Here is a 13781-nt window from a genome sequence, read left to right on the forward strand (position 1 = left end):
GCTTTCTCATCTTGTGTGTCCCAGATTTGATTCCTGAACGTTGGGACATTACAATTGCTAGCAATCCCTCCTCAGGTTGCTGTTCAACCACCCTTGGTGTACACCTGATGCTACCTATTGCCAAATAGCTGATTTAAGTTAATTTTTTATTATGACGTAGGAGGCTATTCAGCCCATTGAGCCTCTGATAGAATTCCCATTGGTTCCATTCTCTCACTCAGCTCCCTGTAACCAATTCGTTCTAACACGCACAATTGTTTGGGTGTTTTTGTTTGTCTTTCTAGTTTGGAGATGCCCATCACTGGTTGCTTTGGTTTCAGCATTGACATGAATCAGCTCAATGTATGTTTTAAATCTCTGTGGAACACTAAACAGAAGATATCACTCTGGATTGAGGTAAGAGATAAGAGGTAAGAGATAAGGGATTTGCTTATTTGCTACATGTACATCGAAACATTGAAGCATACAGTGAAATACATCATGTTCCTGTGTCAATGACCAACACAGTCTGAGGATGTGCTGGGGCAGCCTGCAAGTGCCACCACATTTCTGGCACCAAAATAGCATGCCCACAACTTACTAATCCTAACCGTTAGTCTTTGAAATGTGGGAGGAAACTGGAGCATCTAGAGGAAACCCACACAGTCACGGGGTGAATGTACAAACTCCTTACAGATAATGGTGAGAATTGAAGCCCAATCGGAGATCGTTAGTGAAAGATATAGCACTGATGTGAGCTTCATGCTGCTTTCCTTCTGCGCCATCTCAGCAGTTTTTCCCCATTCATAGTGTTGCTTTTGTCTTCATAAGATGGAAAAATCTCCAGTAATATTTGCCCAAAACTCCAAATCAAAGTTTGATATTTTTCAAGGATAACTTGAAGAAATAGTTGAACTGTTTCTTCTGAACTTCCTGAGAGTGTTTTCTCCCTCTGAACACTCTTTAGAAGATTTTCTTTGACATCTATTAAATGACATCCTAATGATATGCCTGACTGTATCATTTATGATCCAAACAGTAATACATGGATGTTTGGAGTCCTTGTGCATTTGAAAGTCTTGTGTCTGCAAGGATGGATGAATAGTCTGCACTTGGCTGACACATGAAATGAAATGAAAGGTAAGTTGAAGTTTATGTTGGTTGACCACATTTCTGAGACCTTATCTTAATCAGTTTCCTTAGACAGCCAAAATAGTTCACTTTCACAGCACATTGCTTGTACACCGTTTTGGTTTCATGTGCATACTTCAGGGTTGACAACACAAGGGCTTTGCAGACCTTCAGATTTGTTAGTTGACTGATGCCCTTGGGCTCCCACATACTTGCACATAGTCTGCCAAAGGCCATATTTGCTTTGTCGATTCAAGTGTTGATTTCTCCCTGATATGAACAGTATAGAATAGTGAACAGATGAGACAGATAATCCTGCTCACTGCTCAGAGAGTTTGGTTATTAATGCTTTTGTGCTGCAGGCTGCTTCACACTTTAGCCTTGTGTCAATTATGATGATACCAAAATGTCAGACTCAGAAATGGGGTTTAATGAATAGACATCAATAAACAAAATCATGAATAGTCACTTCCCTTAACTTTAGTCTTGTCTTCAGACTGAGAAGTCTGTCATCAATATAATATCTGATGTTAATCCAGGTGTCATAATCATAAAATTCAAAGCAAAATCAGTAAACATAGCAGAGAACCGAAGAGCATTGGGGCCAATACACAGACCTGCTTGAACCCATTGGTGACAGGGAATGATAGCAGATGATACAGTGCTTTTATCTTAGTAAATATCCCAAAGCACTACATGGGATCATTATCAAGAATTCATGCCTGGATAAAGAACCAGACAGCTATTGGTGAGAGTGGAAAGATAATACAACAAGATTCATACCTCCTAATTCCTTACTAATATGATATCAGCACAAATCATACAGAGTTTATTCCTTTAATACAGAAACATGGGGCCCAACTTTCTTAGCCACTGGCATCAACTCACTAATTGGCAATAATAGAGGGTAGCCTGCAGATCTGAAACCATTTATTGAGATGGGAGAACACAGTGAGAGTGGGCATCCTGATCTTCCAACTGTCTCCATTGCCTTGGTGGATGAAATTGAGGGAGGGAGAGAGGTCCTCTAGTTACAGGTCCAGGAAATTCTCCAAGCTCAGATTAAAGCTGTAGAATTGCAGATGAAGTGAATGCAAGGCGTGGTAGCAGTATCTCTAAAAGGTTTAATAACCTAACACACACAGGCAAGGTGAGTGAATATATTACTCACCTTGGAGTGGCACTATAACGTAATGGTTAGCACACTGCTTTTACAGTGTCGGCAACCTGGGTTCAATTCCTACCGCTGTCTGCAAGGAGTTTGCATATTCGCAACATGACCGCATAGATTTCCGAGGGATGCTCCAGTTTCTTCCCACATTCGAAAGACATACAGACAGGTTAGTAGATTAACTGGCCACTTACTAACTGGTGGAATTGGATGGTATGGGCTTACTGGGCTGGAAATGCTTGTTACCATGAGGTATCTCTAAATAAATAAATAAAATATTGTCAAATTTTGAACCATTAGCCTCGCGCACTTTTCAACAGAATACATCCTTGTCATCCATTTACCAACAATGTTAATCATGTTTGGGATCTTATATACAAATCAGACTCCCTCATAGTTTCCACTACATTTCAAATACTTTTTACATTGCCAGGTTTTCAACCATGACAAGTACATCATTTACCCAAATTACAGGATACAGAGAACGTTTTATCTGAGTGATCGGCCAGAGGAGATTCCTCCTTCACTTCCACTTCCTCCTCCAGCTGCTCAGCTGCTGAAAGGGCTGAGCAGTACTGATAGCTGGCGACCATAGTTTCAGGCCTCACTTTGCAACGTAGAACAAGGATCCTGTAAGCCATTCCAGGACACAGAAGAGTTGCTTCAGAACATGAGTGGGCTGCTTAATTAGGTTTTGGATGGCAAACTGGCTCCTCCGCGTGAACATTCTCCTCTTGTGCGCAGCTTTTAAAATGAAAAATGGAGCCCAATGGTTTTTATTCTAGTAGCCACAGTTTGGTCTGGCTAAGTGACTTGACGGAAGTGGTGGAGGGAACTATAGCAATAAGACTGATTTACGATTACTTGCATGAGCATTTGGCACTGACAAACATGAACATCTGTACAGAGTCACAATCAAGAAGTGACATTCCTTATCATAGAGTCATAGAACACCACAGTACAGAAACATGCCCCTTGGCCCATCTAGTCTGTGCCAAACTATTATTCTGGCTGGTCCCATTGACCTGCACCGAGACCATAGCCCTCCATATCCCTCCCATCAACGTACTTACCCAAATTTCTCTGAAATGCTGAAATCAAACCCATATCCACCACTTTCACTGGCAGTTCGTTCCACACTCTTACCACGCTCTGAGTGAAGTTCACCGTCATGATCCCCTTAAGCATTTTATCTTTCACTCTTAACATGACCAGTTTGAGTCTCACCCAACCTCAGTGGAAAAAAGCTTGCTTGCATTTACCCTCATAACTTTGTATACTTTTGTACAATTTTTTTAGCTGCTGAGCACCTTTGGATTCCCTTAAAGTGTTGTTGCTGAAACCCTTTTCTAGCAAGATATTTTTCTAGCACCGGTAGATACAAAATGCTCACATCGAACTTCTGCCTTGCCAGAGCTGGAGTCCCTAAAGCAATCCTACATTGAGTTCAATACTGACTGGCAACTTCTGCAATGCCGCTGGTGCCAAACTGTATCAGTCTCTGCTGTTCCTTTGGATTCATCAACAGCGTGACGGGGGGTGGGGGTGTGGGGCTACGACATGGGCAACAACTTGCTCTCCATCTCATACTGCCCTCGTTTGTGTATCATGTAGATAGCTGGCACGAACACCCATGGTCAACCCCGACCAGCGGAGAGCCTCAAAAGTTTACTTTAACTTATGTTTATCTTCATTTTACAACGTATTGTGCTACTGCTGTGAAAAGCTAAATTTCATGGCATTTTACCCTGTATCTGTAGGCCCATGACAATAATAAACTTGAACATACATCTCCTCTTTGGTTTCTAAGCAGCCCCACCCTTCTTCTTGCTATTCATTTACTATTTATGTGCCAAATGAAGACCTTTGGATTCTATTTATGTTCGCAGTGAATCCACTCTCATGCTCTCTGCTTGACCCTTCTATTTCCTTTTTCACTTCCTCTCTAATCTTTCAATTCGCAGCATAGATCTTACTTGTATTTTCCACTGTCAAACACTCACTTCATATGCATAATTTTATATGCTTTATGTGGTGCTTCTGGCTTAGGTCACGTGGACCTTTACTCCTTGTGAGAACATGCCTAGACTGCACCTGAACTATTTCCTCACAGGCAGAGTAGGACATTCATCTTTCATCAAGATTATGGGGCTGATTTTCTATCCTTGTTCTTCTTAATATCTTGTGACTGATGCATCTTTGTTTTGAATGAAAATGGCTCTACAGTGCTCCAGGGTAGAAGATTCCAAAGATGTACCATCCTTTGAGTAAAGACGAGGAACCAGTCGAGTGAATCTTTACTGTATTCCACTATGCCAAATAAATTTATGTTTTGGATAAGGAAATCACAACTGTACACTAAATTCTAGATGCAATCTCATTAAGGCACTATATTATCATTGTAAAACCGTATCAATAGTCAAATTCTCTTGCAGTTAAGGTCAACATATTTACCTTCATAACTGCTTGCTGCATCTGCATGCTAGCTTTGATTGATTTGCAGGCAGGTACATCCAAATCCATTGTACATTAACATTTCCCATTATTTCACCATTAAAAGTTCTTCTGTTTATGAACCTAAATGGATGACCTCTCATTACTCTGCCCCATATTCTAGCTGCTTTGGCCTTGCTCACTCACTTAGCATGTTTATGTCCACTTAAAATCTCTTTTCCTTAGATGTTGCCTGACCTGCTGTATTCCTCCAGTGTTTTGTGCTTTGCTTTGGATTTCCAGCATCTGCAGTCTTTCTTGTGTTTGTGATTTACTTCTGCTCAATGCCTGTTAACTAATTCTCAGTCCATGCCAGTACATTAGCCCCAGTTCCATGTGCCCTGACCTTAAAGTCCAACCTCCTTGGGAGGACCTTTTAAAAATCTAAAGAAGTCACATCCATTGATCTCTCTTGTCCGTTGCATTAGTGATATTCTCAAATAACTTCAGTAAATTAGTGAAATATGATATTCCTCTCAAAAATCCATGCCGACTTTGTTCAATCTTATTATACTCTTCCAGTTGTTCCATTACTACATCCTTAATTATAGACTTCAGCATTTTCCTTACTACTGAGACTAAGCTAACAGGTCAGTAGCTGGAGACACAATAGATGTGGATGCTGGAATCCGGAGTAACCCACAAGATGCTGGAGGAACTCAGGGGTTCGGGCAGCATCTGTAGAAGAAAATGAGCAATCAACATTTTGGGTAGTTCCCTGTTTTTCTCTCCCTCCTTACAGTGGGATCACATTTTCTGCCATCCTATCTGCAGAGACCATTCCAGGACCTACGGAATTCTAAAAAAGTATGATCAATGTATGCACTGTCACTTTTGTACATCATTGGGCCCTTGTGATTTATCAGTCTCACCAACCTCCCCAGTACAATGCTTTTATTAATTTCCCTCAGTTACGTAATCTTGTTGAACTCTTGGTTCTTTGATATTTCTGGTGGATTTTCATGTTTGCTTTCATTAGGAATCCACCTTTCTTCATTGTTCTTTTAACTCTTATTAAACTAGTTTATAAGATACTTGAAATCTCCTAATTTCCTTTCTCAGTTGTTCATACACTTACCTATAATTGCCCTGCAAATGTTTTCCTTCACACACGTTAGTTGGTGGCCGACAATATACTCATGATAGTGTAATGGCACCTCCACTGTGACTTAACCGGAGGATTGAATTCTTGACTCATAAGGAACATCCTCTGTATCCAGCATTGTTATCTTCTCCATTATCAATACCATCTTTCTTTATTCTTTCCCAAACAACTCGCTTCCTGCAATATTTCATAACCGATGTCCCTTTTTTGAGCCACGTCTTCCTTAATGTCACAAGACCATTTTCTCTTGTGAGCATTTGAGCTTACAGATAACCAAAGTTATTTGTCACATTTATTATGTACATGTAGTACCAAATTATGGTAACTCTTCTTAATCTAACTCTAACTAATGCTCTACTACTTCATACTTTAATGCTATCCATCCCTTCAAAGCTCTCTGCGTCTTTTGTGCACCTTGTTTCTTCTTATAACCCTCTTGCTCCTCCACTGCCTAATTACACCCTCTCTCTATTCTCTTCCACCTACCTCCTAGCATCATGCGATGTTACTGATCCTGGCTCTATTAACCTATCCATTTCATACAGGCTTCTCTTTTCCCACAACTAGTCCAAATCCTTGGAATCTTCTGTGGAGTGCTAAATTTTCCCCCATGCATCAATCTGCTCTATCTTCTTAGATCTGCATGTATTAATGCATGGCACCTGTAATACTCACTTCTTAATCTTTTTTCTGAACCCAATCCCTCTTTCTAGCTACAGTATGTCAATGACACCATATAGATCATAGCTTCCCTCACCACTCAAAACATTCTGCAGTTGTTCAGTGACATTATTGACCTGACACCAGAAAGACATGTTTCAAATCCTGACTGCAGCCACAGCTGTCTTCTCCATAATATTAATTCTCTACAACCTTTGCCTTCATGACATTCCCTCTCCTCTCCCTATTATAGATTAGTTGTCCATGATATAGACAATTCTAACTGCATTCTGCAGAGAAACTATCACATTCATTGGGATTCAGAGCTTACAACTGATATGAGATTAAGATACACTCAAGGGGGTACTGCATCAGCAAGAATCAAGAATTAATGGATCAGCACATTACTGCAATAAGATACAAAGAATAATGTAGAGGATTTGTATCTAAATACTATTTATAAAAAGAAAGAGGGTGGTAAACCCTTCTTTAAATAGCAAGATTGCTGTTATCCACTGGGAAAGGATTATGCCAACTATGACACTGCTAAGGTAACTGATTTATTTTTTTAATATAAAAAGTCCCATCAAAGGTTGGGATGAACCTGTATATGACACTATTTAACAAAGGTTGAACAGGAATAAGCAATACAATTTTTCAGACATTCTCTACTATTCTACATCTCACGAACCTCTCAGTGCCCAAAAATATACTGGGGGTTGAGAATTCCAAATATCCACAGCCCTCTGAATGAAGAAATGTCTTCTCATCTCATTTGTAAATAGCCATGCTCTCAGCCTGAGATGATGATATCTACCTGCAGATCCTCCGGCCAAAGGAAAAGGATCTCCAGAGGGCTGACCAGTAGAGGCAACCCTTTAACTATGTGATACTGCTCTGAAGCTCGGAAGTTCAGCTTCCTGGTGTGTTGCTAGCAGATCTCAACTCAAACAAGATGGAGACAGAGAGAGTATCACACTATCTGAAATACGGGTGCTTACATGATAATGATAATCATATATTGGGTATAGCTCGCAATATTAGTGTCTGTTTTGATACTTGAACAGAAAATGTAGCTTGGAAGGAAGACTGAAAAATTTCCTGGCATTCTGAGAGGTTTAAGAGTTAATGACACATGTTATGTGCACAAATACAGTGACGTCAAATAGCTACTGGGCTTATTTTACTCTATTCCGCCCCTTAATTATTGGTTTAATTGGTGATTTTCTACTTGGGTGGTAATGTTCTACAGCTGTGGTTTAGTCACAGCAGAAAACAATGCAAAAGTAAAGTTAACAACTAAAATTTCACCAATAGAAACTAATTGTGTTAAAACACTACACTGAGATGGGTAGAATTAAAGCAACCAGCAGAAACACAATACAGTAGTCTCTGCTAAAATAAGGTATAAATATAATTTATTTTAAAAATTCTGCTTTAACTATATTGTATGAAAAGAATGTGTCATGACAACTAGAGAAAGAAATAAAAACCTTGGAAACATAGAACTGGAAAGAACCTGGAGACCAGGAAAAATACCCAGAACCAATATTGTTTTCCCACTTTGTTACACACGCAAGGGCAGCCTGACATTCAATCTAATTCTAGAATTACTGTCTGGAACATGTCAGTCTAACATCTCTCTTCTGGGGGAAGGTGGACAAAAACAAGCAACCGTAGGTAAGCACAATGTGATCTGTGCAGATTTTATTTTATTTTTTGTAAAATATCTGCTAATGAGTCATTTGGCAGTTCAGATTAACAAATGGGTACTGACAAAGAACAGGCACTAACCAGGCTTTGTAGTATAATACCTTTTCTAGTTTGTAGTGCTGTTCTCCTCCTGTACCTAATAAACTGGCCACTGAATGTCTTCTGCTTCTGTAGCCCATCGACGTCAAGGTTCAACGTCTTGCGCATTCAGAGATGCTGATCTGTACATCATTGTTGTAACACATGGTTATTTGAGTTACTGTCACCTTCCTGTCAGCTTGAACCAGTTCGGCCATTCTCCTCTGACCTCTCTCATTAACATGGCTGTTCATCGACTATAGCTCAGCATTTAACACCATCATTCCTATAGTCCTGATAAAAAGCTACAGAACCTAGGCCTCTGTACCTCCCTCTCCAACTGGATCCATGACTTCCTAACCGTAAGGTAACAGTCTGTGCGAATTGGAAATAACACCTCCGTCTTGCTGACAATCAACACTGACACACCACAAGGATGTGTGCTTAGCCCACTGTTCTACTCTCTCTACACCCATGACTGTGTGGCTAGGCATAGCTCAAATGCCATCTATAAATTTGCTGATGATACAACCATTACTGGCAGTATTTCAGATGGTGATGAAAGGGCATACATGAGCGAGATATACCAGTTAGTTGAGTGACGTTACAGCAACAATCTTGTATTGAACATCAGCAAGACCAAAGAACTGAAGGATCAGAAGAGGAGAGAGTGAGCTATTTCAAGTTCCTGGGTGTCAATATCTCTGAGGACCTAACCTAGATGCAACATATTGATGCAGCTATAAAGAAGGCAAGACAGTGGCTGTATTTCATTTGGAGTTTAAGGAGATTTGATTTGTCAACTAAAACACTTGAAAACTTCTATAAGTGTACCAAGGAGAGCATTCTGACTGGCTGCATCGCCGTCTGGTATGGAGGGGTCTACTGCACAAGATCAAAATAGGTTACAGAAACTTGTAAAATTAGTCAGTTCCATCATGGGTACTAGCCTCTGTAATATCCAAGACATCTTCAAGGCGTGGTGCTTTAGGAAGGCAGAGTCCATCATTAAGGATCCCTACCACCCAGGACAAGCCCTCTTCACACTGTTACCTTTGGGACTGAGACACAGAAGCCTGAAGGCATTCAGGAACAGCCTTTTCCCCTCTGCCATCCAATTTCTAAATGGATACTGAACCCATGAACACTACCTCGCCACTTTTTAACTTGTTTTTTTTGCACTACTTATTTTAACTAAACTATTTAATAGACTGATACATACTTAAAGTAACTCAGTTTTATTCTCTCTATTTATCATGTATTTCATTGTACTGCTGCCGTAATATTAACAAGTTTCATGACATATGCCACTGATATTAAATCTGTTTCTGATTCTGTTCCTTGTATTTGCCCACAGAATTACTACTCACTCACTGGATTTTTGTTTTGTTTTTTGCACCATTCTCTGTAAACTCTCGGGACTGTTGCGGATGAAAACCCAGGAGGTCAGCTGTTTCTGAGATCCTTTCTGGCCCCAACAATCATTGCATGATGAAAGTCACTTTATCACATTTCTTCCCCATTCTGATGTTGGGTCTGAACAACAACTGAACTTCTTGACCACGTCTGCATGCTTTTGTGCAGTGAGCTGCTGCCACATGATTGGCTAATTAGATATTTGCAGATTGAAATTCTGGCTGAGTGGTGCCACAGCAATAACCCTGCTCTGTTAGCTTTATATTTATGACTGTGAGGCTAAGCACAGCTCCAAAACCTTTATTTAGTTTGCTGATGACACCATTGTTATTGGCTGAATCAAAGGTGGTGACGAATCAGCATATAGGACAGAGATTAAAAACCTGGCTGAGTGGTGTCACAACAACACCCTCTCACTCAATGTCAGCAAGACTAAATAAACTCATCAAAAAGGCTGAATCTGTCCTTGGCTGCAATCCGGACTCTTTTGAGTTAGTGGTGGAGAGGAGGTCACTAAACAAACTGTTATCTATTACAGACAATCTGGCACATCCTCTCCATGACCTACTGAATAAGCAGCAGAGCACCTTTCGAACAGACTCATTCAGCGCCACTGTCATAAGGATCGTTACAGGAAATATTTCCTACCAAATTCGATAAGCATATACAACAGTTCATCTCTGCGTGACAGGAGAACACACATCATAGTACAATAGTCCTTGCTTTATTATTTCATGCATTCTTGCACATCATTGTACTTTGGTACATTATTTTGTACATTATTATTAGTTAAGTCTGCACACTGCTAAGTGTGTTTTTTAAATGTTGCTGCTATAACAAAAGAATTTCCCATTCAGGATCAATAAAGTTCTTCTTCTTATTATTATTATTATTAAGAGTAAGGAGCTGATTATTGACTTCAGGAAGAGGAAACCTGAAGGAGAATCAGAGAAGAGGGTTGGCAATTTAAAAATCGTCATTGTTATCATTTCAGTGGATCTGTCCTGAGTGCAGCACTTAAGTGGTATTACAATGAAAAAATGGCCATACCCCTGTAATTTCTTAAAAGTTTGCGAAGAGTAAGCATCATATTTAAAACTATGACAAACTTCTATAGATTATGTGGTGGAGAGTATATTGACTGACTGCATCACAGCCTGGTATGGAAACATCAATGCCCTTGAATGGAAAAGCCAACAAAAAGTACTGGATATGGTCCAGTCCATCACAGAAAAAGCCTACCCCACCATTGAGCAGATCTACATGGAGCACCATTGCAGTAAAGCAACATCGGTCACCATGGCCATCCAAGGCCATGCTGTCTTCTCACTGTTAACATCAGGAAGAAGGTACAAGAACCTCAGGACTCACATCACCAGGTTCAGGAACAGTTATTACCCTCAACCATCAGGCTCTTGAACTATAGGGGATATATTCACTTACTTTCAAGGACACTTCATCTCATGGTGTCAGTATTTATTATGTGTTTATTTATATATTTATTGTTATTTATTTTTAATTTTTGTATTTGCACAGTTTGCTGTCTTTTGCACATAGGTTGTTTGTCCTGTTGGATGCAGTCTTTCACTGGTTCTATTGTGTTTCTCGTATTTATTGTGAATGCCTGCAAGAAAATGAATCTCAGGGTTGTATATGGTGATATATGTGTACTTTGATAATAAATTTACTTTGAATGAGGTGTACAGGTGTACCTAATAAAGTGGCCACTGGGTTAATTTTAAATGCATCAAGTAGTCTTTCTTAACACTTCATCATGAACAGCTTTTTAGTCAGGCTTGATAGGGTGTCCTGGCAGTACTATAGAGATCACTGGATAATTAGCTGACTGGTTTTACCTTTGCCCAAAAAACTATGGCCTCAGTCTTCTGAATGTTTTACTGGAGGAAACTGCAGTTCATATATTCCCAGAAGTTAAACAAATAGTCTGATAACAAAGTTATTGGAGGAGTCGAGAGAGGTGAAGGGGAGATGACAAAGGTGCAAAGGTGAGCCAACATCTGCAAAAGATGTTGCCAAGAGGAGCTCTTAGATTGGGGAAAAGAGAGGGTCAATGATGAATCCTTAAGGATTTCTATGGGAGCAGTTCAGGATTGAGAAAAGAAGCCATCATTTGAAAGGATCTAGCGATAACTGAACAGGTAAAGATGGAAAATATGGTGCACGATTCTACACTGTTTGAAACAGAATAATACAGTTTCATGCATTTGTCAAAGTAAAACCAATCAAGTTTCTTTTTCCAATTCCCACCTGCTCTAACCAGAAAATGTTAGCCTGTAGATGTCAGGTAGAGAAGTGTGCAGAAATGAAGTTTACACACTCCTATTCTAGGCTATGAGGAAAATGCTAAACTACATTCTTTCCACACACACATATTGAAATATATGTCCCACAATAGCTTTATTTAATCTAGTCGTTATCTACCCAATTCTCCTTGATATCAGATTTGCTATCGAATGCTACACATGTATAATAATCATAATAGAGTGGATGCAGAATTATTGATATACATTAGAATGGTTTATAACTTTTTTGTTAAAATAAAGAATGAGTATGAAAGAAAAGCTTTTCTTCAATCTCAAACCTGAGCTGACATTCATGACCTTATTTCTCTATTACATTAATAGTGCAATTTACTCTCCATTGTTCATTATTCTGTCAAACTAATCAAATGATTTTTCCCTTTTTATTCTTTATTGCTTCCACTTGCTCTGTTTGTTCTTGTAAGCATTATGGAAATTTCAGTTTTAACCAATGAAACGTAAGAAAAAAATCCCCAAAGCCCCTCTTGAAAAGAAATTTCCCTTCTGTCAATAAAATTCTGTACAGGCAATAAATCGTGCAGAATTTACAGTATGCTACCAACTATTTGGCTTTAAGAATACCCAACATGGTTTTCAAAATGTACACTTCATGACTATACATATCATTTGATTGTGGGATGTGCTGGTCAGTGGCAACACAGTGATGATCTAGTGAGAAAGGCCGGAGTCAAAACCTGGACAGAAAAAGGTGTGAAACTAAAGGTGTTTGTGACTACATTGAAGAAGTCAAAGCTGAAGAAATAGTTAAAGGAAGGCCTGAACAAGCCAGTAAGTAGCACACAGATGGATTTCAATGGTTTCCAGCAAAACTGCCTGTTGACTTTTGGAGCACCTACATAGTGGACCAAGCAAAGAAAGAAAAAAACTACAGCCACAAGTTCTAAAGCAATATAACTTCTCCATTAAAATGAACATAAAGCATGAGAAAGAGGTGGATGTTACTTATGGCTATTAATCGGTTAACAGTTTAACTGTGAACCATGCTGAATCATGCAGATGGACCTATTATGGGTAGAAGCTTCATGTTGTACACAATAGAACAGAGCAATGAACACCAGAAGGTTTTAGGCTGGATCCCTGCTCCATTGTAAATTGAATGACTGTAACAGGAAGGGGCTAGGTGTAACTGGAATTGTTACTTTTAATATGATTGGAGGAAATTACTGGGGTGAAATGTCAGAAGTAGTTGTTGTTTAACACAGAGTGGCAAGTCCATGGGGCTGTGGTAGAGGCAGATATACTCGGGACATTTAAGAGGCTCTTAAGTAGGCACGGAGATGTAAGAAAAATGGAGGGCTATGTGGACGGAAGGGTTAGATTGATCTTAGAGTAGGCTAAAAGGTCTGGACAATGTTGTGGACCAAAAAGCTTGTGGTGTACTATTTCATGTGCTGTGTTCTGTGAACTCAGTGTTCACACACTGATAAACCAAGGTCGCGGCCTAGAAGGTTTCGGGATTTTGTGGCTCTGGAGGTGGGCAGACTCGAGGTCAGTGCCACTGCCCAGTGTGTGGTGGAAGTACACGGAAGATTGAAAGCAGCTAGCTGGCTGCTGGCTGTGTGCCCAGAGACCCGAGTTCTTTGGGCACAGAGCTCGGAAAAAGTGATGCAACAGACCTTAAATATCGAAAATCAGTGAGTTGTTTGTTGTGTTTCCCCTCTTGCTGTGAAATGGGGACACCCCTTTTTCCCTT

General features: G+C 39.8%; 1 protein-coding gene across 6 annotated transcripts in view; it reads right to left on the reverse strand.

The window, feature by feature from the left end:
• Window positions 1–13781, reverse strand: part of LOC140188639 (MORN repeat-containing protein 1-like) — a 243000-nt gene that overhangs the window by 125700 nt on the left and 103519 nt on the right. Inside the window, exon 13 of one of the 6 annotated variants that reach the window (XM_072245106.1) lies at window positions 10487–10680. The exons of the other annotated variants lie outside the window; for them this stretch is intronic. Coding sequence (XP_072101207.1) covers window positions 10565–10680 — 116 coding nt within the window. The 3' untranslated portion in view covers window positions 10487–10564. Of the gene's footprint in view, window positions 1–10486; window positions 10681–13781 lie in introns of those variants that run through there. 6 annotated transcript variants of the gene reach the window in all.

This window comes from Mobula birostris, chromosome 27 (genome assembly GCF_030028105.1).
Source record: "Mobula birostris isolate sMobBir1 chromosome 27, sMobBir1.hap1, whole genome shotgun sequence".
NCBI lineage: Eukaryota > Metazoa > Chordata > Chondrichthyes > Myliobatiformes > Myliobatidae > Mobula > Mobula birostris.